Raw genomic sequence first — 25,824 nt, forward strand, 5'->3', positions numbered from 1 at the left:
GGTCAAATCTCTGAGTGAAATGGAACAGTCAAAAGTTGACCAAATGATATATTTTTACTATTGCACGAATTAAGGCAGTCAATATTTGTTTTATATAACAATTTCACACGCAGTTTAATCACAGTGCAAAGGTACCTTGCAATGGAACAAAATAATGCATTAATAATGCATAATTGCATGAGAGTTATATAATCTAAATTATATGAATAAATTAATTACATTTAAAGAGATCTGTTAAAGTAAATGCATAAATATTTAATTAGAATAAAGAAAAATTAAAAATATTCAGTTAAACAGATTGTTTATATAGTAAATAAATAAGATTCTGGTCAAAGAAATAAACAACCTCAAAAAACATGGCACTAAAGATTTGATTTAATTTCCTTTTCAGAGGGAAATATGTTTGGATATATGCAAAAGGCAATAGGGGGCTCGGCAGTGGTCCTTGTATGCCTTTCAAAAGCATATCAGACCGGTAGCCATGGTTGCAGAAGGGGTGAGTATATGTGTGTTATTACCATATTGTTATTACCATATTGTTTGTATTAAATGCCCCCTCTGTATAATAAATTCCCCCCATTAATTTTTCAGTTGCCAAGCATTCTGGTCAAAGAAATAAACTACAATTTTAAAAGTAAGCTTAAAACTGACATGTCATGATGACAAAATTGCATGGACGAATCCTATTCCAACTTACATTTCCATCCAATTCGTCGCCACATTATATATAATGTTCATATTTAAATCATAAAAATGTACTTACAGATCTAATTTCGTAGCATATTCCGATAATTGTTTGGTCCCAGTATGCGCCGCCATGTTGTATTTCAAAGCGGAAGGCGAATTTTGCTAGTTCAGAAGTCGTATTTTGCAAGTTTTTTCATTGAAAATTCTCTTAATAATTTAAATGCAACCCCACCAAGGCATTTTTTGTACAAACAATACAGTAACCTGATGCATCTCTGACAAAGGTACTACGCTAGACCTCATAAACCTTTACGTCATGGAGAAATGCTGTACAGCAATTATATGTTTTTCAAAAGCATATCAGACAGGTAGCGTGAACTGCAGAACGGATGAGCATCCGATTATAGTTAACCTGATGACCATGTCTTTAATGAGGGTACTGCACTAGACCAAGCCTGGAGCTATACATGTATGGTCTATGTGAAGTCATGGGAAATGCTGTAGAAGGCTCAGCAGCGCTGCCGCCCCATGGCAAAAGAGTAAAACTTACATATTGATCTTTTTTGAGATAATGGACAAAACCTGTTGATTTCTCTCATAGAGGTGTACATGTAAACCAATTTCGGAAGGGTTTAATTTATGGTTTGGGAATTGCAATTGGGGTATTTTAGATATTCTGTGTTATGATATCATGTTCGTGGGAGGGCAGATAGAGTAGTCCTCAGTCCTCACATGTTTTTCAAAGGCAAATCATGCCAGTATGAACTGCAGAACTGGTGAGTATAATGATAGTAGTTATCAATAACCATGTCCTTCTCTGATGAGGGTTCTGCACTAGACCGGGCACTATATGGTCTGCTCAAAGGCAAGGCTCAGAGGGCTCGGCAGTATAGTTAATCATCATGATGTCAATAATCATGTGAACAATTTTATTCATTATTTTCTTTCAGAACTTAAATCTGCATACGAATTGAAGGTTCCCATTATACCTCTAATGGTTGAGTCCAACTTTGTACCAACTGGATGGTTAGGGGTCTTCTTGGCAGGAAACAAACTCTACTACCATATGGAGACAGACGATGAAATGGAACAGAATTTCCCGCTCTTCTAAGGGCACTGGGGAATAAAGGCCGTGTTCAGCATTCTACCAGCAGCAGTAATGAAACAGAATCTCAAGAAGGTAAATTACATTACTATTAAAAAAGGGAGTATCATGGGTGACCGGTCTATCTGGTAACCTCATGGCTTGAAAGACAGTCAAAATCAACTTGAATATGTTTTGGAATAGCCAAATAGGATCATTTGGTTAGTTCAATGTTCAATTGCCCACAATATGTCCATTTGTGGGGAGGTACTCTGAACCCCATCCCACCCCTGACTAGGCCACTATATTCAATCCAGACAGCATCATTATATTGCACTTTTGGCATTCCCAGTTTTTTTTTAAATATTTGGTTTGACATCAGGAGAGCTGGGTCTAGAAAATCAGTCAGACAGGAGACAGGTTGGTCAATTGTGCAAATGCAGTAACCAGCAAAACATGGACTAGTTAGTCTCATAACCTGTCATCAAAAGCTCAGAAAAGTGAGTAAAAACATTGATTTTCCATACGAAAATATTACCAAATAATTTGTAACATGCCTACAAATTATAGTGTTACACTTTATGTTGGAATTGCAAATGAACTCTTTCAAAGACTGGTTGAAATCTTTTTCTTATTCTTTCCTATCACATATGGGTAAATCATTCAGTATTCTGACACCCATGTTCTGCTGCGATTGCCAGAGCAGGGCAAATGAGCAGCCCGATATTACCCTGATCAGAACAGACATCCACCAATAATCGTACCCGGGACCTCTTGCTCCAGAGTCAAAGACCATAATCACTGTGCCATGCTGCTATTAAATCTAACATTTATATTGGATTTCTATTCTTATATTCTCAATAATTTCAGAATCTAGAAGGACATATCAAGAAAAGGGCATATCAGCGATTGCCCAATTTACAGATGGTCCTATCCTATCTATGCCATATTTGTCATATAATAGGTATATGCCACATATAGCAATATACATGTATATAATATGTATGCTACATAATTATAGCAGTCAAGTTAGCTCAATCAATAAGGCGTTCAACTAGGGTGCGAGAGGTTACAGGTTCGAACCCTGGCAGTGATGGTTAAGTACGCTCTCGTGGAAAATTGAGTTTGCTTGAAATTCCCCTGGACAATGAACTCACTGCTAATTGTCTCATTGTTACCTGTACGAAACTCGGGGAGCTGATCCTGGTTGCGATGGTCATTTGTGGAATGTCTAGGGTGTGCACTTTCAAAGCTGCAAAGTCCCTGTGTTGTTTTTAAATGGTTTATGGAATTATGATGTGGGGCCATAGTGGTCAGCGACAACCTAGATCAACACCATGTGCCTGTGCGTAGTGCACTATAATCACTGCACTTTTTTTTCTTTCTTTTTTTACTTTAGCATATGGGCCTCGGCATGAATCCAAACCTGGGAACAGAGCACATATACTAAGTGACAACGAATCATACGACATTTTGCTATTGTCAAGTGAGCATGATGTGGAGATGGATATATACCAAGATGTTACTGAATTATTCAACAAGTTGGAGCTGTCATTTATATCCATCCATGAGTTGCCATTTTCAAACGTTGACAGCATGGTGGAAAGATGTTCTTATATAATGTGTCTTCTTACGTCAAATTTTCTACAAGATACAGGGTGTGGTTATCATAGGCTTGCGATTCAAGCTTGTGAGATAGCAGTTAGGATGCGAGAGGAAACTGTATTGTATGTAAAGGCTAAAGGCTTCAGTGATGCAGACATCCCACTAGCACTGAAGGGCATAAGCGGAATAGAGCATGGTAGTTGGGCATATGAGAAGGCCCTGAGGAATACATTTAAACCTTATCTAAGAGAGAAGGCAGAAAAACAAGGTGAGAATGCCATGCTATAATTAAAGACAGAATTAAAATTGCAAACAAACCGTGCCCAAGTTAGATTGACAGATGAAGTCAGACGCAAACTAGTCATTTTAATTCTGTCTTTAATTTATCTTGTAACAGCAAAGTGCAATAGGTATGTGCTGTTTTCATAAGTAGGATTTTGTGAACTGATGCACCCTCCAAAAAAAGGTGGGATAGGGTGAAGTTACAAGTATGAGCAAGAGCCTGAAAAATAGGGTCGTCATTTGGGCACATACACAACCCAGTAGTGCTCCCAACATTGGAGGGTAATTGCTGTGCACTTCTATATTTTGGGTATTTTTCCCAAACCACAACGACTCTCCATATCCACCTGTCCTGCATTGCTGTTCCCAGGTCATGATGATTCTAGTCCAGTGTTCTGCTTGATCACATCTACATGTGTAATGGTCTACCATCTTGCTCCATGTTTGGTTGCCAATTGATCAGATTTGTGACAGGTTCGCTCTAACTCCTGAAGCAGTGTCCTGAAGCAGAGAGGATTAATGGATCAATAATACACTATTACAGCTGGGAACTTGCAAATTTGAATTCAATACAGCCATCCAATTTAGGCAAAATATTGTTGTTTCTTTCTGCTAAATCATGCCACATGGAAGGTTGAATTTGAGTGTATTCTCAAAAATTTATACTCTTTCTGGTGTATACTAGGAAAATTAAAAGGATGCATTGATGTGTATACATGTATACATAATCTAGTATTATGGACTTAAGTTGTTCCTGAAAAAAAGGGAAAACCCCCGGGGGAAAACCATAATGCTGGTTTCATACTTTCCTGCCACTATAGCTGCTCTGCTCACTGCTCTGACGACGATTTTGCTTCAGTCACACCAAAAATGCTAGCGGTGTCCAGCAGCAAGCCGATATATCGATCCCTCCAACACTTCGTCAAAAGCGGTAGATCGCTAGGAGTTGAATTCAATTTGACTTGGGAGCAGTGCCGCTCCCATGTATGAGAACAAGAAACATTTTTGGTTAATAAGCACAGAGTGATCAGAGTCATGCCGTTGCCGCTCAGCATTGTGCCGCTCTGCTTACAGAAAAGTGCAGGGGGTGTGGTGAATTAATGGAAATGTGAGGTATATGTAACAGCAAGCTTGATGTTGTCTCGCCTGAACTTTTTCTACAGATTGTTAATATTCGGGAGACCACAAACATGTATACAAAAGTGCATGTATTAAGCATCTAAAGTGCATTCAGTTACTGAGTTTGCTTTAGACTTTTGAGGCACCCAATATAGGTGCATTATTTGATTTATTATTTAGAAATTACGGTTGCCAGTGAAAATATTTTGAGGCCATAGGCAATGATCCTGGGTGGGATTTTGATAGGGGGATGGTCCATACAATCATCCCCCATGTTGACACCTGTATGTGGGTTTCTGACCAAATGAACCTCATATTGGCCATTTTAGCCTAAAAAATGCAAATTTGTGCGTGCTTCATACACATACATTTATTCTACTTCTGCACCATATTTCACCAGTTTTGCTCCAATATGGCTCTGGTTTTTTTAACATGTATCAAAAGGCTAAATGACACTTTGGGAGACCGCAGCAGAAACACATGACCTATTTCCGGATAACTTTTTATATTTTTATGTAGTGTAGACCTAGGCTAATCTCCCATAGCTTAACAAAATTTGTCCCAGTTTTCTTTCTTTACTTGTGACAAGACCAAATGTCCAATTGTTAACGGAAATTTGTCAACCTAACAAAAGTGACTAATTTGTTTTGTTTACAAAATAAAACCAGATCAACTCTGAGTATTCTGTTCAATATTTTATGAACACATGTTTGTACAAGATCCAAGAAATCCAAGATTTACCTAAATAATTTCTAACATGAAAAAATTTTGAGCACTTGAAAATTATGTTTCGGACGTTACATTTTCCGTTAACAATCTTGCTCTATTTTTAACATGGTCTAAGTGATTGTTTTATCATGTAAAACATACACTAATACTTTAAATGTTTGCCTCAGGGCAATATAAATAAGTGCAAATTTTGTATCGGTTGAATGTTTTCAAATTATGGTGAAGCATTACTTAAATACAATGTAGGTCTCATTTTCCATTAACAGTTTTGTAACATCCGAAAGAATACATATTGTCTTATAATTATGTGAAGAACAATACTAGCTTTGAATTTTCATTATGAAGTTGAAGTAGACATGACAACAAGTATCTAAATGAAAAATGATTTCACTTCCTCTTGACTTTATGTAAAATGTTGGAAACACAACATTTCCATTAACAATGGTAACATCCAAATCAAATGTAACATCTGAGACAGAAAGAGTGACATTTTGTTGAAGAAATTTAATTAGAGGGGAAATAAAAAGGTCAAATGGATTGGAAATCATGGGAAGGCAATAGTAGAAATATTTTTTACCATACCTAGGTTTGTTCCTTGAGTGTGCAAACCGTTAACATGTCAAGTTTGTTTCGGATGTTACAAGGCAAAATGTTAACGGAAAGTGAGGCCAATAACAGGGCATTATAAGAAGATTTTAGAATATACACTTAAATGAATGTGAATTTCTAGTAAATATGGTGTACATCCTCATTTTCCTAATATTGCTGACTCCATTTCACCTTTATAAACCTTGCTAGTGGAAAAAATTACAAGTTGTTAGCTCTACAATATATCTATTGTCTCTATGCATAACACAGATAAAAAGCAACATAATTAATTTGGTTCACTCATTTCAAATTAATTTCATTACTGACATATACACATGTCCTAAGAAATTTAATTTTAAATTTGAAAAGCAACTTACACTGAATATTTCTCCATTACACTAGCAAAATACTTTCATTTAAAATGTGTTTCGGATGTTACCCATTTTTTGTTAACAAGTCCAAAATGAAGTTGTAATTTCAATAAACTTTATAATATTTTAGCATTAGATGATATCTAAAACTTATTGAAAGTAATTAAGTAGCAATTTTGTCATGATCATTTATTTCAAAATTGAAAAAAGCTGCATTTTCATAAAAAAAAGTGATCATTTTAACATAAAATATATAAGTATGTATATGTGTTAGGCCTATATTGGAATCACTATGCACATATACCAGGAAGGAAGCAGGAGAAATACTTACTATGCTTCATACAGCTTCATTATGTCCGATAAAACAATAAATTATCAATGGAAACAAATTAACCACTAAGAAAAATACTCTTACAACAGAACAAGTTTCATGGGAATTATTTGATAACACAGACTTATGAGCTGTTTTAATACGATCAGTTTTTGCATATTTTATATGTGTGCAAATGATAAATGATTGTGCCTTGCAATAAAAAATTTCTGAGTGTCCATCATGGCAACATACCTGTTTGAATATGCAACGATCTCATGTTTGTTAATTCAACTTCCAACCATCAAACTTTGTAAAAATGTTAACATCATGTACAGGGTCAAGTTTTTTTTTAAAAACCCCATTTTACATGATCTTGAGGCTTTCTCAACATATCTTGACCATAAAAAGTGAAATGAATCAAGTTAAAGTATGATGCTCACTCAAATCAAATACAGCATTTGTATGGCTAACCATGTGCTATCTACTGAAGATAGCAACATTAAACATGTTAAGATATGATAAATTAAGAACAAGAGCTATATAGAAAGTCATGCGAGACATGACACACAAGCCGACCTAGCTGTTAATGGGTCAAGTTTGAGCAATTTAGAAATTTGACCTTTGACCCCTAAACTTTGTAGAATGTCGTAAGAATAATTCCTGTTGAATTTGAGCTCGATTGGACCAATTGGAAATTTGACCTTTGACCCCTATAACTTGACCCTTGGGTCACGGATGGGAATCAACTGCTCTTGCATTGTGCTTAGGATGTCATAAGAAAGATACCTGGTGAATTTCAGCGTAATAGGAACTTATACACGGATTTTGATTTTTTCAAATTTTGATTGACCTTTGGACCCCCTTAATGACCTTTGACTTCAATGGAAGAAAAACCTTACGTACACTGACAAAATGCATTGTTCCAATTTTAATTAAAAAAATTCTACTATGTTTAGTTGTTGAGATAAAAATTCTTAAAATTATTTAGCTAAAAACAGGAAGTGACCCCTTAATGACCTTTGACCCCCAAAATAAAAATACCATGCATACATCCGGTAGCACTGATTGATGTATGATGGTTATATTACTCTGGTCTGTTTACATTAAGAGATAAAAATTTTTTGAACATTTTTGATAATTTTAGTTTTTGACCGGAAGTAACCCTTTAATGACCTTTGACCCCAAAACTGTAGGCATCCTAAAGACCCTGGCTAGTAGCAATGCATGTGTGTTAATGGCGACTCTCTGCTATATAATTTGCAAAGACAGTGATTTTTTGAATATTTTTTACAAATTTTTCAGACTTTTACCGGAAATGACCCCTTCATGACCTTTGACCTCAATTCTCTTTGATAAGTTTTAAGCACTGCCACATGTTGATTCATATACATGAGTCACATGATCATTGCATGTAATTTGTGGAAGGAGTAGCAATTTTTGTGAAATCAACATTTTTGGCCATAAGGTCAAGGTCACAGTCAGGTCAAAGTCAAATGTAAGGTTTGGCCTAGTCCAGTGGTCATTTGGCTCAAGTATGGTTGAAATCTGTTGAAGCATAAGAGAGCTAGGGCGAAACGTGGCAAGTCACGCAAAATGTCACGAGTTGCCAGAAGAAGAAGAAAGAATTAGAGTAAGACAGAACAAGCCGACGTTCTTCGTCGGCTTGTAAGAAAGAAAGAATTGGAAGAAGACAGAACAAGCCGACGTTCGTCGTCGGCTTGTAATCACAGAGGGCCTAATTCTTTGCTTCTCAACCTTTTAGATTTATTTAATTGAATCACAGGATACATGTACAAGTTGAAACAAATGTTCATATATTATTTCAGAGCAAAACTGACATTTCTTGTGTTATTTTGTCCTCTATATGTCTTAATGAAATATACTGATATCATCACTAACTTAAAGTGGCTGTCTTTTCATTCATGTATTTTTTTAATGTTTCTAATTAAAAGGTATAAGAAAGTAAAAATATTGTGTTATTTAGCTGTCTCAGTTGTGAGCATGCATTCAGGGCATGGGTGAAGGGGTGATTTAAGTAGAAATCAATACAGTTTTAAGAAACCAACAATGGGCAGTGCACTTGACTTATGTTTGGTTGAGATCACTTCTTTGTGACTGAATTAGCATCATTGGAAATTACAAATGATGAAAGAATGCTGTTTGAAGGCAGTTGTGTAGTTCTATAGAGTTTGATAATTTGATGAGTTGATACATTCTATCATTACCAATGGGTCGCGTAAATAGTGGAACATTCAAGCGAAAAGCCTGTGGATTTCAGAAGAATCGTACAGCATGGAACAATTGAATTAATTACCCAGCATGCAGTAGTGAGACACCTAAATACACAAAAACTTCAATCAAAAGACTTACTAAGCAAGAGTTTGAAAGAACTTTTTCATGCAATGTTAATGGAGAATTTGTTCCATATGCTGAGAGACTGGTATCTTCGATGAGCTGTGTACTCTCCCGGTGCACGTTTAAGGCCCATATTGGTTGAAAAAACAGATGTGGAGAGAACTCTGGAACAGAAAAAGGATGAAGCAGAAATAGGTGGTTATACAGAAGTTCATTTGCCCACTACTGTGAATGTTGTTCAGGATTGCATTGTAGAGCACAATCAGACTACACCAGGATGTACAGGTCGTCTTATTACTCCTGCCAGCCTTGTTGAGAAATGGGGTCTCAGTGCAATAATCCAACTAAAATGTAACACTTGCGCATTTGTTTCTCTAAAACACAAATTGTATCGTGAGGTGCCCCATACTGGATGAGGGCGAAAAAGTGCTGAGCCAAACCGCACTCTTGCTGTTGGTCTGTATTCCACTAGTATTGGTATAGCAGGGTCTCAGCGCCTATTTTCGTCAATTGGCAAAACCATACCAGCCACCTCCAGCATGCAACGACAGCTGAATAGAGTTGGCCAAACATTGCGCATTCTCAATGAGACCAACATGGCAACGCATCGAGCAACATCCAAAGACACTCTGGTGCATGCTGGCTATGATCGCTTCGCAGCTTCGCAGGAAACGGTTCTCCTTGTACGACATGGCAAAAAATGAGAGCTATTACAAGAAAGACCAACTCATACCAAAGTAGCTGACATTATGAATGTACTTAAATGAACTTGGGTTTTGAAAAAGCTTCAAATTTGGATCATATCTTAGAATGGCAGATTAACCAAAATTCATTCAACAGCAAATATTACATGTACAAATGTAGTAGGCCTATATGCGATAGGCTTAATCTTTGTAAAATAATAAATCTTATCTTTGTTTGCATTGTAAATTATTAAATGCTGGATAGACAAGACTTTTTGGATACATGTGTATGAGCCTAATATGAAGCTTTTCAAATTTGTTAGATTATCTGATATTGAAATTTGACATAATTTTGGTTGAAAATGGTCCTTTGAAGTGAAATATTACACCCATTTAAAGTGAAAACTCACCTTACTCCTCTGATGTGGGTCCCAAAATGCAGTCCTTTAGTTCCCTTCTGTCTGAAATGTCATGATGGCCCCTACACTGATGTGTCTTAAGACATTTCTCCCTGTCTAAATTAATGGCGTGACTTTCGTGCTCAAGATGGTCTGGATTGACGCACCTAGCTTCATGGCAACAGTGAGAAATGTCGTAAGGCAGTACAAACTTCTTATTAAATGCAATGTATGAAGCACGGTGTGCGTGTACTGTCATTCTGTCCAAACCTATTGTCAGATAGACTACACCGTAGTTGGACTTCTTGCTCTTATAACCACCCCCACTCCCAGCATCCCTTTTTAAAACAGTGCTTGTTTGGAGTTTTGCTTTTAATTCTTTTTTGCAAATTTTCAAAAAATGCTGGAGAGATGTCTTTTTCAGCTTCTGCAGCTTCTTCCATGATGGTCACACACCTGAATAAAAACAAAATTGAAATCAAAACAGATCATTGCAAGATCTGCAGCCTAACCAAAGTCTCAGAGTCACTGGGAGCAAGCCTACCCAGCGAAACCATCATGACCATATGCCTTATATCTAATTATCAGAGTTCCTTGTGCAACAAGAATGTTCTTATAATTATTATAATCACTCTTCATTCAGTATGATCAAGTTCCAGTACATATTACATGCAGACAATATGGCTTTTTCAGTAAGCTTAAAGTTTCACCAGTTCAATAGTCGAAAGAGGTCATTTATGGAGCACATCTGCAAATCGCCAAGTCTGTATTTAATGTGATTTACTAGAAAACTTACCCCAAAAATAAGGAAATATCAATTTCAACAGCCAAATCTGGTTATATATTATTCCACAATTTGTATTTTATCTCTCTCGGTGATCTAAATATAGCGCGTCGCCAGACAGTGTTTCTAGAGTGTCTGTCAAACATGTCATATGGAGCTAATACAGGGTGCACGCCACCAAATAGACTTCCTATTCATGTGTTAAAAGGCCTTAATGAATTTGGCTTTTTCTCATTGTTAAACCTCCCTGGTTCATTCAAAACACCATTTTACCTAAAGTTTATGATATCTTCTACCATATAACCAATAAATTTGGGGTAGGTAAGCAGCTCGATTTTTCGCAATGACGCGTCGAAATCTATGTAACCCTCTGTCAATCTTACAGCACACTGATTCTATGTAGTGACATCATCTGGTGAAGAAGAACAAAAACGTGCCTCAAAGTTCAGAATTGTAACAAATCTAATCTTTTTATGCTTAGATGTTGAGAAAACCATCCACAAAGAACAGCTATCACAAAAAAATAGGCAATCAGCCGTCTTTTCAAACTTTTTTTTTTCATTAAATCAACCCTGGTGTGGTTCTGAGCATAAAAACACTGATTTTTTTACCAGCCATTTACCTTGTATACGTATTTGTACATATTTTGAATCATTTGAATAATTTCAACAGGTTTTCTGATTCAAAGTGATTTTTTTACCAGCCATTTACCTTGGTGGTGTGATTTGGTGGTGTGGAATCTGTAACATCCGAATAACTGCCTTTTTTTTATACGTATTTGTACATATTTTGAATCATTTGAATAATTTCAACAGGTTTTCTGATTCAAAGTGATTGATATTATGCTAAAATAATGAAATGTCTCAAATGTTTCCCTCAATAAGTTCAATTAGATTGCAATTGCATGTTAACGTAATGTAACATCCGAAACACTCTTAAGTTGGGAAGATGTAAAAGAAAGCCTGATTGAAAGGGGTAGCCCTTTGTATTATCAACTTAATGCTTCAGGGAGCTAATTAATTTGGTTTATTATGATGTCCAGTGCACATTTACAATAAGGATGTGGGTATAACAATGTATATGAATAAATGCCATTTAATCAGTACATGTATATATACATCTAAATTAAAAAAATTCTTCAGTAAGATGAAAATATCATTTAATGATGATTAGATTTTCAAGTGATACATGTATGTTTAATCATCTGACAGTGATTATCATTTACATTTTTTTAACTAATATGTGCTTAGAAATAGAGCCAGATACCTGCAAATAATGCATGTTAACAAAATAATGTAACATCCGAAACCCATGAGTATCTAGGGTTACATTTTTACTATAAAGGCATTATCAAACTTATTTTGATATGTCAGTACTTGGTTATCATTACCTTGTTCACATATGGATTAGCAATATATGTGGATGAAATTAATTACATTTAGAGCATATTTTTTTTTTTTTTTCCTGCTATTTCGCCCATTTTTCAGTTTCATATGCCTGAAAAGTTCCCTAAAAGTGATCACAGAATGGCCATGGTCAATAGTAACTTGGACTCATTATTTTCCTATGACAACTAATTTGGTAACTAATGGGCATCACAGTAAGCAATATCTAGCTTTGGCAACAAGTTGCTTTTTATGAAAAAATCTCATTTGGCCAAAGGGTCTACAAAGTTTACAGACCAAATGAACAGAATTAAGCTCCAAGTTTTGTATTTTCATAAAATTCAAGACATCTGCTTTGAGATATGACATATTTTAAGTGTCTTCTGTCAATTTCATTTTTACCCTCTCAGTTCACACTTTTGATACATATTAAAAAACCAGAGCCATATGCTAACATTTTGTGTCCGCTTCGTGCACATTTGTACCAAAAAAGGTGCTGTATTCACTATACTTTTGATAATTTTCCAAACCCACCCCCACGTCAAAAAGAAATCTACGCCACTGTTTGACGCACACAAGTCAGTGCATTATTTATCTTATTATTCAGAAACAGTTTTTCGAAAAATCACACAAGAGCATTAGGTAAAAGTTGGGGTGAAAGAGCAGCTACTTTCATGACTTTGCACCCCTCTAGGATTTAATAACACCAAGTGTTAAGGGTGTATATTACCAGATCGGACATAGTGTTCCCAAAATTAAGAAGTGGCCCTAAGTATCAAAGGTCAACTGAGGGCTCAAATTTCAAACTTGCTCAAAATTTGAAATCATCAATTTTATACCCGCATGCGAAGCATGGACGGGTATATTGCCATCCTGTGGTTTCATCTCCTTCTCCTTCTCCTTCTCCTATCAAACACATCATTCTGTCAAGGCTAGCGCTAAAACTACAAGGGCCCCAGGGCCCATATGTAGTACACTTATGGGCCCTACCCTGCAGATGTGCCTTTTGCCCATCTCGGCCCCAGAGGTCAAAGGTCACGGGCCCAAATGTAAAAACACAAACCATGCCGTTTCTCATCAGATTAAGCAGCCTCACGGCCCTGAATTGGTACACTGATAGCCCCAGGGGTACTCTATATATACAAGTTTACATGAGCCCCATATGTCATATATTATGGGCCCAGGGCCCCAAATGTTAAAATAAGGGGCAACAGATTGACAAGGCTAGCTCTAAAACTATAAGGGCACTAGGGCTCATATGTGGTACATGTATGAGCCCTACGTTTTCAATGTGCCTTTTGCCCATTTTGGGCCCAGATGTTAAAGGCTAGGGGCCCCAGAGGCCCAAATGTTAAAACAAAGGGCCGGCCATTTCTCAGCAAATAAAATAGTTACAGGGTTCAGATTTGGTACACTAATAGGTCTTAAGCATTATACTACTATATGTATATATGAGCCCCATGTGTCACATAATATGGGCCCAGGGCCCCAAACGCTAAAACATAGGGCCGGCCGTTACTCTGTAAATAAAGCAGCTACAATGCCCAGCTTGAGTCTACTGATAGAACTAGAGAATCATACTTCAACATATGTACATGAGTCTCATAAGTCAAATATTATGGGCCCCAGGGCCCCAAATGTTAAAACAAAGGGCCGACCGTTTCTCATCAAATATAGCAGCTTTAGGGCTCCGAGTTTGTACACAGATTGCACCTGAAAATTATATTGTTATATGTACATGTGAGCCCCATATATCACATTATATGGGCCCCAGGGCCCCAAACGCTAAATCATAGGGCCGGCCGTTACTCAGTAAATAAAGCAGCTACAGGGTTCATATTTGATACACTAAACGGTCTTCAGCATTATATTGTTATACGTGTATATGAGCCCCATGTGTAACACAATACGGGCCTCAGGGCCCCAAACCCTAAAACATAGGGCCGGCCGTTACTCAGTAAATAAAGAAGCTACAATGCCCAGCTTTAGCCTACTGATAGAACTATAGAATTATACTTCAACATTATGTACATGAGCCTCATAAGTCAAATACAATGGGCCCCAGGGCCCCCAAATGTTAAAACAAAGGGCCAGCCGTTTCTCATATAAAGCAGCTTTAGGGCTCAGAGTTTGTACACAGATTGCACCTGAAAATTACATTGTTATATGTACATATGAGCCCCATATATCACGTAATATGGGCCCCAGGGCCCCAAGCGCTAAAACATAGGGCCGGCCATTACTCGGTAAATAAAGCAGCTACAGTGCCCAGCTTGAGTCGCTTGATAGCACTAGAGAATTATACTTCAACATATGTACATGGACCTCATAACTCAAATATAATGGGCCCTAGGGCCCCAAATGTTAAAACAAAGGGCCGGCCGTTTCTCATCAAATAAAGTAGCTTCCGGGCTCAGAATTTGTACACAGATAGCACCTGAGAATTATATATATTGTTACTAACACCCACACCCCAACCCCACACACATAGGACTAAACAGACAGATCCGTATTATAATATAATAATTGGAAATACCAGCGTGAAGCGTTAAGGCTGTTCCAGTTAAATTACATATCCATTGGCTGTTCCATTTAATTTACATACTCCCTCTGAAATGGCCCCAAAATAGGCTGTTCCGTTTAATTTACATACTCCCTCTGGAATGGCTGTTCCATTTAATTTACATACTCCCTCTGGAATAGTTTTCCCTAATCATATTGCATAGCCTCACTGTGAATAAGAGAGACTGACAACAGCAACTGGGAGGGGACGTTTTACAATTTCTTTATTTTAAGTGCTACGACAGTGCAACCTACATTCAATTAAAGCTTGTGACTTGGACTTTCACTGTTTACACATTTTCTGCCCAATTGGGCGACTTTTTTACAATTTCTTTATTTTAAGTCCTCAGCAAATAAGGACTGTATAAGTTTGGGTACACCGATAACATGCGGGTATAGCCGTATTTGTGTACAAATATATAGCCTTCTAGTTTTTCCTGTTCCTGTGTTTTATGTATTAAAAGTTCTGTTAACAATTCATTTAAAAAAACATGAAATAATTTCCCCAAAGGCGCAAGCAGAAAAAAGTACTTCAGCATTTTGTACAGTGTGAGTTCCTATGTGTTCCAACAGGCATCATAACTAGGATGAACTTTTGCACAGTCAATTGTGGATGAGGAGGTACTTTTGCCAAGGATTCTCGAGTAATAATATACTATTATATCAGATAAGCATCTCATTTGTGCAAATGAAATCAGTCACATACTTGCACAATGGCGATATGTCGTGCATCAAGTGTGTGTGCAAGAGAAGATTATTAAGTGAATGCGTTGCATACTTCAAGTTTACATTCAGAGAATATTAGGTGTGCAAATGCGTGTGCTGCATGCTTTATGTACGTGCAGGGATGACTGCATGCAGGTTTTGTTTGCGATTGCGCTTAGTTGTGCTTGCAATTGGTAAATGTAAAGTTAACATGGCCATTGCTTTATCTTAACCATGTTTCTCAATGTCCTTAAAAACAATTGCTTGGAACATTCATGCAGTAGATTGTGAGTATTAAACATATAGTGTATTATATTTTTACAGAAACACCTGCTGAGATCTTAGCTCGTGGCCCAAAAGCTCTCAAAGCTTTCCAAAAAGCATCACAAGAGGGAACCAAACATGTGTACAGAACTCGACTAATGCTGGTCGGTCAAGAAAGAGTCGGAAAGACAAGTCTCATTAAAAGCCTCACTGGACAAAGGTACAAAGTAGGGTGTGTCATTTTGTGTAAATACATGACACAGGATCAACACTTTCTTAAAATTGCAGTGTACAAAATAATAGCGCTGACCTATGCACGTGATGTGCGGTATGCACATTGCAAAAAGACTTGCTGCAATAAATCTCAAAAAGCATGTAATGTTCTGTAGACCTTAAAGCCTTAATGTACGATTTCCGTCAAATTTTAATTTTGTTATTCTTTATATTCAAAATGTTGAAATAATATTAGTAATAACTGCCGTGAAGGGTTGCTGCCCGGGGTTGCTGTCCATTTAAGTTGAAATAACAAGGTAAAGGGAAAGAAACCCCACTGGTTATTTTGGCCATTTAACATGCAGTTCTACGGGAGGACATATTATCATAATTTTTTGAATTATGATAATATGTCGAACTTTGCTCTGTTGACCTACAAAGACAACAAATTTGGCAGATTCCATTTAGGTGCAAGTTTGGACATGTGTAAACATTACAAATATGCAAAAAAATCAGGTTTGAAAAAAATTAATCAATTTCATATTTATAAGATGATCCATTAGGCGACGAAAAAAGAAAACCCTGTTCTGCGGGCCCGACCGACCCAGATTTTGAACAAATTGGGAAAAAAATTTCTGTACAAATGAATGCCGACCCAAATTTCGGAAATTTCAGGAACAAAATTTATTTTTTGTATTTTCTCAAGTTTTTTGATTTTGGTGATTTTTTTGGGTCATTTAAAAAAAAAAAAAAAAAAAAAAAGCCGACCGACCGTCCCTACTTGAAAGGTCCGTCCGCCCGTAGAACAGGGTTTCCTTTTTTCATCGCCTTATGGCTTTAATTCTTCCTGTTTTGATTTTTATAAATTCATAAACAAAATTGTCCTGCGTCGTTATGCATTCATTTACATTGTAAGATTAGTCAAAATTGACAACACACAATGCACATGTCAAATTTGAGTAGATATAATGTCTCTGCTTCTAGTGTTACCAATAATCTGGAAAGTCCTTTAATATCTGGTCAAATTTTGGTCATATTTCAGTTTTAACGAATCTGAAGAAATCACTGATGGTGTTGATACTAGAACATTTGTAGAAGTCCCAAAAGATGGTCCATGGAGAGTACACAAGACAGCCAGTACAGGTATGTGTTTTTTCATTCTTCTTGCTATTGACATTAAGGAATCGGATATTAACGTTTGCACAGTATTTTTTTGTGGGAGCTGAGAGTACACTGGACATATCAAATTGCATTTTGAATACAAGGAATTTCCTTCTGTCTTTCTGATATCAAAAAATTTTGATTTTTTTGAAATTCCCAATACAAATTTAATGACAAATTATTAAAATTTGATATTGTTAAATTTTTGATATGTGACACGATCTGGTTCATGGGGGCCAAAGGCGGCAAATTTGAAACTGAGATAAAGGCAAAAATATGGAGTAAAAAACAATAAAATACATAAGAAAATAGGTATTAAAAAACTTCATAACTTTAGAACCAAGTATGCTTTGGTGTTTTCAGTAAATGATAGCCTATTGTATGTATAATGTAATAATTACAGGAACTCAAGTTTCAAAAGTGCCTCCTTTGGCCCCCATGGATCAGATTGTGTCACATATTTAACAGTCCTCAAAGTAAACTTTATAAATCTAATGACATATACTTATGTGTATGTAGCCGGGATGAAAAGCTGACGATCAATTCAAAATTTTGACATTTCATATTGAAGATATACATTTTTTTCCCAAAAAACATAAGTTTTTTGGTGTTTTGGGGAAAAAACATATCTTCAAGATGAAGGTTCAAAATTTTCAATTGATCATCGGCTTTTCATCCCAGCTATATAGTCCGGTATATACTGGAATTTAATGATGACCACCTCAGGACTCTACCAAACAGACTTTTAGCTTCCTTTTATGGTCCTATAACACATTCAAAATGTTAACAAAAAATAATTTCCGGCACTCCAGCCATATTCAAGGTTAAAGGTCAACACAGTGGTCAAATTTCAAAGTTGCTCAAATATGGTTAACAAGCACCCCAAATTATTCCTCTCATTGCAAGGATTCAGAAAAAGTATAGTTTGACCTACCTGCGACATCTTGGGGTGGTCAGTTTTTTTGGTCACCCAGGGGCCAAAAATTAAAAAATGCTCCGATTTCAACAAAATTGGTCTCAAATTGCTTGCCATGTAAAAACAAGCCAAAAAAGGAATAGTTGTAACCATGTAGGATGTTTCGTTTACCTAGGAAACATATAGGTTGTGGTCAATAGGCTGTAATGGGGATTGACCATCATTGGCCAATTGTCAATAACAAAGCATTTTAGACAGTGCAAACAATTCCCTATTTGACTTGTTTTTACATGAGCAAGTTGAGACAACTTGCGTTGAAATTGCACCATTTTTCATTTTTGGCCCATGTGTGGCCAAAAAAATGACCAACCCCAAAAAATTAATGACATCAAGTACGCTTTATGATAGTTACCCTCTTGTGAGATTTAGGGTTAGTCCTTCCTTCTGAAGAAACATGTGAGTTAGTCCTTCATTATGAAGGAACATATATGCAAATATATTACTGTATTAGGGTTAGGGGTCAGATATTATATTTGCATATATGTTCCTTCATAATGAAGGATATACCTGATTAGGTCAACTTTATGTCAAAGTTCAAAGCATTTTTCCTGTGTTTTCTAGTCACCCCTGCACTACGTCATCATCCCTATATCTTTGTGTCAAAAATTGCCGTGATAGTATGGCGAATCCTCTCGTTTTTCAAAAGCTACGCATGGCAATTTTGTTCGAGATAGGCCTAGCGACTCCGGCTAACCATACCATTTACATGATATGAGATACCATAGCCCTGCCATAGAGCCTGTCGCTTAGTTTCTATTCTACGATTTGCGCATGATCAGTACCACATATGGTGTTACTATTATAGAAAATTCGATTTGTTTTCAGGTAAAATGCAGGCTTTGTTTCCAGTACACTGACTCGAAAAGCAATACACTAATTAGCGGGCCTTGCTGTTTGCTGTGGATATCTTTAACTGCATTTTATAAGTAAAGATTTTGAAATCCAAAGTAAAAATTAAGATATATTCAACTATTTGAGAAATTAATTATACAAAGGAACCGTGTAAAATCCACCTGCTGTATCTATAATACAATGTACATTTATCGACTTTGAATACATGTCTCCATTTTGAGTTTGTACTACACCTCTGAGCGACAAAGCGATCGATTTCTAGCCAATCAGATACGGTAGGCCTCCTTTTCTTGCGTTCGGTGAAATACCAATCGCCCGTCGCTCACCAACGGAGTATTAAGTTTATATTTATAACACTGGCTGTTGACACTGTGCCCTGTATACTGCTCATATCACAAAGTCTCCCCTGATTGCAACTTCCAATGTTGTCATTGACTGCACCAAATGTGCTTTGTGTAATTGAAAGCTTTCTATGAAATATTACGTTTGTATCATATGTTGTCAAAGTGTCTCTGAACAGTTCTTTTGAACTGAAATTGGCATTTCATAATTGTTATTATCCGGGGTTATTATCTGGTTCATTTATAGATTTTGCCAAACATGTGCAAAACCAACTTGAGGATGCAGTGTCTGCCTTGATGGTACAGAAGCTTACAGAAATTAAGGAGGACAGACTTGATAGCGAAGAGAAAGCTGGCACAGAATTTGGTGATGACGACCAGACAGAAACATCAGGGGCCGGTATATATGAACAAAATTTTCTTGAAAACATAATAATTGTAACAAAGGTATAATTAGGGATAACCATCAAAATTTCATGTTGCCCCTATTGCTACAAAAGATTGTTTTCTGGATAGAACTCATCAAAAACTTTTCGAATTATGAATTTTCAAAGTTTCCCATTCTGACCGGTCATTGGAACGAAATAAAATGACAAGGTCCAAAAATATCAATTGGGAGCAAAATTGGCATAAGCATATATTTACCTTTATATATTTCTTTATTTTAACATATATGCAAACATGAAACAAGCATATTGTGAAAGTATCAAAGGGTTTCTTATGAAATGGCACTTTACTAGTCAATGGCATAAATTATTTTTTCAAACCGAGGCATTGAAATCATGCATTTAGCGAACATTTGCCAAAAATCATCCAAGATGGCCGATATGGCACAAAATCAAAATTGCACTAAGTCCAGGTAAACTTTTTTTTTTCACAACCAAAAATTTCGATGTTATTATGCGTTTAATATGACCAATTAGTAGGTGTATGCAAATTAAATATTAAGTGTCATTGAAGGTCATTGACTCATTCACAACAATAGAGGTTATCCACTTCACTCATCATGCTCATGTGTGACTTCTAACAAAAGGTGCTGGTTCCGTAGTATTCCCCATTCAAAACAATTCAATACATGACCTCGGAGTTACCTGCATGACTTTCATGCGGGCTATTTTGAAACAGTTATGGTTGCACATTCAGGTACTTCTTTTGAAAGTTCTAAACAAGGTATAGCCAGCAGCAAGTTGTAGATGGTATGGGCCTAAATATAAGAAAACGTTTAGGGTTGAAATCAGGTGAAAAATACATCAAATGAGCACGAAACTTCACATTTATGTTCAGAAAGGTGTCTTCTTAGCACGATTCGAAAGGAGTATGGAAATTCAAAAGGGAAGCTGGTGATTTAATTTGTAACTTGAGATCTACTTGTTCAATATTTTAACCTTTTTACAGAGGGTATGATAGAGGTATTACTGGCAACTCTGCCAAATTTCAGCTTAGTAGGCCACGTTTTTCACCTGAAATTATTGACATGAATATTTTGTGCCATTCTTGAGCAGTGCTGAACTCAGCCACTGGTAATTAAGTGCACTGTGGCGATGGACCAATTTTGACTCGCTCTTACAGGAAAATGAAATAAGTTATGTTGCTGTAATTTGCAAGATAGTTACAAAATATAATTGGCATTAACTTCCCCAATTTTTACAGAAAAATATTGAAAAATAAAAGAATGAGATCAATTTAGCAATGTCTGTGCAAGCAGTGCACAGTTGAGCTCCCTGCATGTCTATGGGAGTGTTCTAATCAAGTTGATGGTTCATTGGTCATCCCTAGTATAATAATTGATCTGAATGCCAATTCTTCAAATGCTAATATCTAAATTTGGATGGTGAAAATTGAGGGAATAAGATTATAAAATCAGGTCACCATTCTTAATCCAAGTAAAGGGATCAATGGGAAATGTTAAAAGGCTAGATTGCATAAATTATTATTCATTAATGATTCTGTCTGTAAAGCAGATAGGCCACTGTTTCATGCACTGTTAATGGAATATGCCACAAAATAATAATTAAATGAAAAATAATTAATGTTGTTATTACCTGGCCATGAATACATACACTGCAAGGTCTTGAAACAGGCAACCAGCATTTTGATGACTACTATATTATTTGGCCAGTTTTGACCAAACTTTGTCTCAAGCATCACTGTCGATAATGGCACGTGATATGTGACTAGATCTGTGTCAAAGGTCATGCAAGGGTCACTAGGGTCAAAAATGTAATTTCAGCTTATAATGCTATTCCCTGCACAAATTTCATAGCATAGTATAGGGACTTGCACACATGCAATGACCTTAGCTGGTTCACAGAGTTGCAACTTGCACATATGCATTGCCTTAGCCGGTGCACAAAAGTTTTATACAATTTGGGGTCAAAGGTCATTTAGGGGTTATTTCCGGTCTATTACCTTTATTTACCAAATACTTTTAAAATACTTCTTTTCCCCAACACATTACATAGCACAAAGTTAGTATTTGCACACATGCATTGTCAATAAGCTCTTGCAAAGTTAAACAAACTCCAAGATGGGGTCAAAGGTCATTCTATAGAGGTAATTTCCAGTTTGCAACTAAATGACTATATCTTGCACAATAATTGTGCTTAACTCTCATGCATAAGGTGACCAGGTTGGACATCAAATATTAAGTTTCTAGTTTGCTAAATTATCTTCAGGTCAGAATTGATAACAACATACCATGACGGCATGTACTCTAGGATTAACACTTGCTAGTTGTTTTTACCCCCAAAATAGTTTTGACCAAACGTGTGGAAAACATATTGCAGCAAAGTGAAGAACCAACACATGAACCAGGAAATGACTCAGGAGAAGAGCCAGAAGATGACAAGAATATTAAGGTTGCATCATCAAGTGCTAGAACTGAAAAGCAAGGTATGTTTATTACAAATATCATCATCATCATCATCATCATCATCATTATTTTACATTGTTAGCATTCATTACTGTTACCCTCCTCCTAAAAGTTTGTTTGGCTTATGTGAGGTGGAAATAATAAGACTCATGACACAGTGTATTGATATATAAAATTGCTTATTTAATTGCATATATAAGCTGAACAAACTTCAGTGTCCTTCCTGTACCGCCTCTATCTTTGATCTTCACATTCAAATTTGACATATATTCAACAGACGTACCACATAAGCTTCAACGTCTTGTTATCTGTATTTAATCATACAATTACATGGATAGTACTAAATCTGTTCCTAAAACCACAAAAACAGTTGGTGATATAATGCATAAATTCTCTTTAGCTGGTCCATGCATCTGGAATTCCCTTCCTAATTCCATCCGGGAGGCACGCTCAACTCTTTCGAAAGTTTTTGAAATTAACCTATCTGATTCAAAATCAGTAATCAATCATTTTCTATATTGTTTTCATGTTGTTGTTTTCTTGGTATATTTTCCTGTCTCTGTCGTATCTACGCCTAATATATTTATATATTTTATATAATATATTTGGCTTTTGCATCTATTTACTGCCAAACTAAACAAACAATAATGAACAATCATTTGTTATTTGCAATGGCAACACCAGAATTCTTGTACTGTGGTGGGATAGTTGTAAGGGCATTGCACGGGTATAAATCTAACTTTTACTTGCTATCTCACTGAATTATTTAAATATGTGAGAACAAACTTGCACGGGGGGGGGCTTTATACACCTTATCATTAAGCTAACTTGACAACTTTGTTTTCTGTTGTTTTTCCCCTTTAATATGACACCCACCATGCAGTTGTTCCAGAAACTATAAGAAAGAAAGTTGAACAGGGATTAGAAATGAACCAAGACGATTCCATAGACCACAAGGAGCTCCCAGAATTCCAGATATGGGACTTCGCTGGTCATGATGTGTATTATACTACACACCAGGTAAAAATAAGCACTATTCATTCCATCACTGGATGCTTAAACGCAAGTCATTTTAGGTGGCCGCTTATTTAAAAATATGTATCCATATAGAACATCCAGAAACTGATCTGGCTGTTATTATTTTACTTTTAATCTTATGTTAGTACACTATTGGTTGGTTGGCAATGCTGCTATTAAAGCCATATTGTAACATTTGCTGAGGAGGACACCCTCGATTGTTTTTTAAATTCTGGTTTTCTGGATTGTAATGTATTTTGGTAAACAAAGATATCCTGCAAAAACCTACAGGTGCTGTAGCTTTGACAAAATCTGAGGTTTTGAATAAAACGTCTCAGGGTTTATTATAATGATGGAAATATCAGTTGAACACATAGGCCCTATGCGATGTTAAGATCATTCAAATGGGTGTGCGCAGAAATATTATTCCCTGGATTTGTGACTTTCTTCATCACCGCCAGCAGTGTGTGAGGTATAACAGTGATCTTTCCAAATGGTGGTGTGCCTCAAGGCACAAAATTTGGCCCCATTGGCTTCCAAATCATCATCAGTAATGCTGCCATTGGTTCCCATTCTCAATACTGTAAGTATGTGGATGACCTCACTTTTGCTGAAAACAGGAAGATTGGGCATGTTGGGGAGAAGGGGGGATTGCAGGAAGACTTGAATGATTTTTCAGAATGGGCTAGAATCAATCAACTCAAGTTAAACCCCTCCAAGTGCCAGGCACTGGAAATATGTTTCAATAAGTCTGCCCCACTGCATGCTGACTTAATGATTGGTTCTAAGAAGCTGCCCTATGTCAACAAAGCTAAAGTTCTTGGTGTCTACCTACAAAATGATCTTAAGTGGGAGTCACAAATTGAAAACATGACTAAGAAAGCCAACCAAAGGCTTTTATGTTGAGATCTCTTAAAAAATGTGGCTTTGACCGTGAAGAGCTATTGACAGTCTTCAAAAGTTATGTTAGACCAGTTGTTGAATATGGGGATGCAGTGTGGCATTCTGGTTTATCTATAAAGCAACAAATGAGCTGGAAAGAATTCAAAAGAGAGCTTGTAAGACCATAGTGGGCTTCAATAATTACAAATCATATTGTGATGCATTAAATACATGTGGGCTATAATTCTTTGCAAGAAAGAAGGGAGGATCACTGCCTTAAATTTGCCAAAAGCCTCGGTGACAATGAAAGAACACATCATTTATTGCCACCCACCAGATTTGCCATCCATGGTAGAAACTTGAGAAATAGCAAAAATATTTCTCAAGTGGCTTCAAAAACAAACCGTTTCCAGCAAAGCCCTGTGCCTTATTTTGTGAATCTTTTGAATGCTAACTAAAAGGCGTTTTTTTTTTCTGGCCGCTTTCACTTAAATTGCTCCTGATTCCTTGGCTTTGGAGTAATAATTTTGGTTTTATTTTAAAATTTTCCTTTTAAGGGAAGGGGTATGAACGTTTGGACAGTATTTATTGTGGGACATTAGAGCACATCAGACATATCGAATTGCTTTCTGAATATGAAGAATGTCCTTCTGATATCAAATAATTTTGATTTTTGAAATTAAATGTAATACACATTTTATGGCAAATCATTAAAAATTGATATTTTTGATATTTAACAGTACTTGAAGTAAACTTTATAAATCTGATGATTTATACTTAAAGTGTATGTAGGTGGGATGAAAAGCCGACAATCAATTCAAAATTTTGGATATATGGATTTTTTTCCCCCAAACACCAAAAAAATAGGTCTTTTTTAGGAAAAAATCCATATCTTCAATATAAAAGGTCAAAATTTTCAATTGATCGTCGGCTTTTCCTCCCAGCTACATACACTTTAAGAATATATGATTAGATTTATACAATTTATTTCGAGGACTGTCATATATCAAAAATTTGAAAAATATCAAATTTTAATAATTTGTCATAAAATTTGTATTATATCGTGAATTTCAAAAATGAAAATTATTTGATATCAGAAAGACATGCTTCAGTATTCAGAATGCAATTCGATCGGTCTGAGGTGCTCTCATGTCCCACAAAAAATACTGTCAAACGCCATAAACGCTCATTCTAGATCCCTTAAGTTTGTTTTCAGGGTATATATTTCTTTCCTTGTATTTAATGTGTATTTCGATTGCAGGAAAAACACGCATTGGCGCTGGTAGTAAATTCCAATTTTCTTTGCTTTACCTCATTTGTTGGGGTCAAAATTAAAAGGGGACATATCTGACAGTAAAAGCTAACATTTTATGCAAAAGAAATACTGATTTTTTAAAATAGAAATGTTACTATATGGCTTTAAATGGGAATCTTACTCAAGATGTACATGTAAGCAATGCCATATCGGTGGTTTTTGGATGTGAGAAACACCTTTTTAGGGGTATTTGGACATGAAAATGTAGCGCAAATAATAAATATAAATGCAATGTTTTATCCAACTGGTGGGATGGCTGATGAGCATATTATTTTCACATC

The 25,824-nt window shown here is 36.2% G+C and overlaps 1 protein-coding gene and 1 long non-coding RNA gene across 2 annotated transcripts in view; both read left to right on the forward strand.

The window, feature by feature from the left end:
- Window positions 1-402: 402 nt before the first annotated feature.
- On the forward strand, window positions 403-3,638 carry LOC140144539 (uncharacterized). Its single transcript, XR_011857900.1, has 3 exons — window positions 403-496; window positions 1,638-1,867; window positions 3,171-3,638. It is a non-coding gene; the product is annotated as an uncharacterized lncRNA (long non-coding RNA).
- A 12,020-nt stretch (window positions 3,639-15,658) lies between these two features.
- The window catches only part of LOC140144535 (cyclic GMP-binding protein C-like), a 55,283-nt gene continuing 45,117 nt past the window's right edge, over window positions 15,659-25,824 (forward strand). The window contains exons 1-6 of the mRNA XM_072166356.1: window positions 15,659-15,680; window positions 15,975-16,134; window positions 17,170-17,270; window positions 19,705-19,857; window positions 22,212-22,349; window positions 23,213-23,349. Coding sequence (XP_072022457.1) covers window positions 15,659-15,680; window positions 15,975-16,134; window positions 17,170-17,270; window positions 19,705-19,857; window positions 22,212-22,349; window positions 23,213-23,349 — 711 coding nt within the window. The remainder of the gene's footprint in view (window positions 15,681-15,974; window positions 16,135-17,169; window positions 17,271-19,704; window positions 19,858-22,211; window positions 22,350-23,212; window positions 23,350-25,824) is intronic.

This window comes from Amphiura filiformis, unplaced genomic scaffold (genome assembly GCF_039555335.1).
Source record: "Amphiura filiformis unplaced genomic scaffold, Afil_fr2py scaffold_62, whole genome shotgun sequence".
Lineage (NCBI taxonomy): Eukaryota > Metazoa > Echinodermata > Ophiuroidea > Amphilepidida > Amphiuridae > Amphiura > Amphiura filiformis.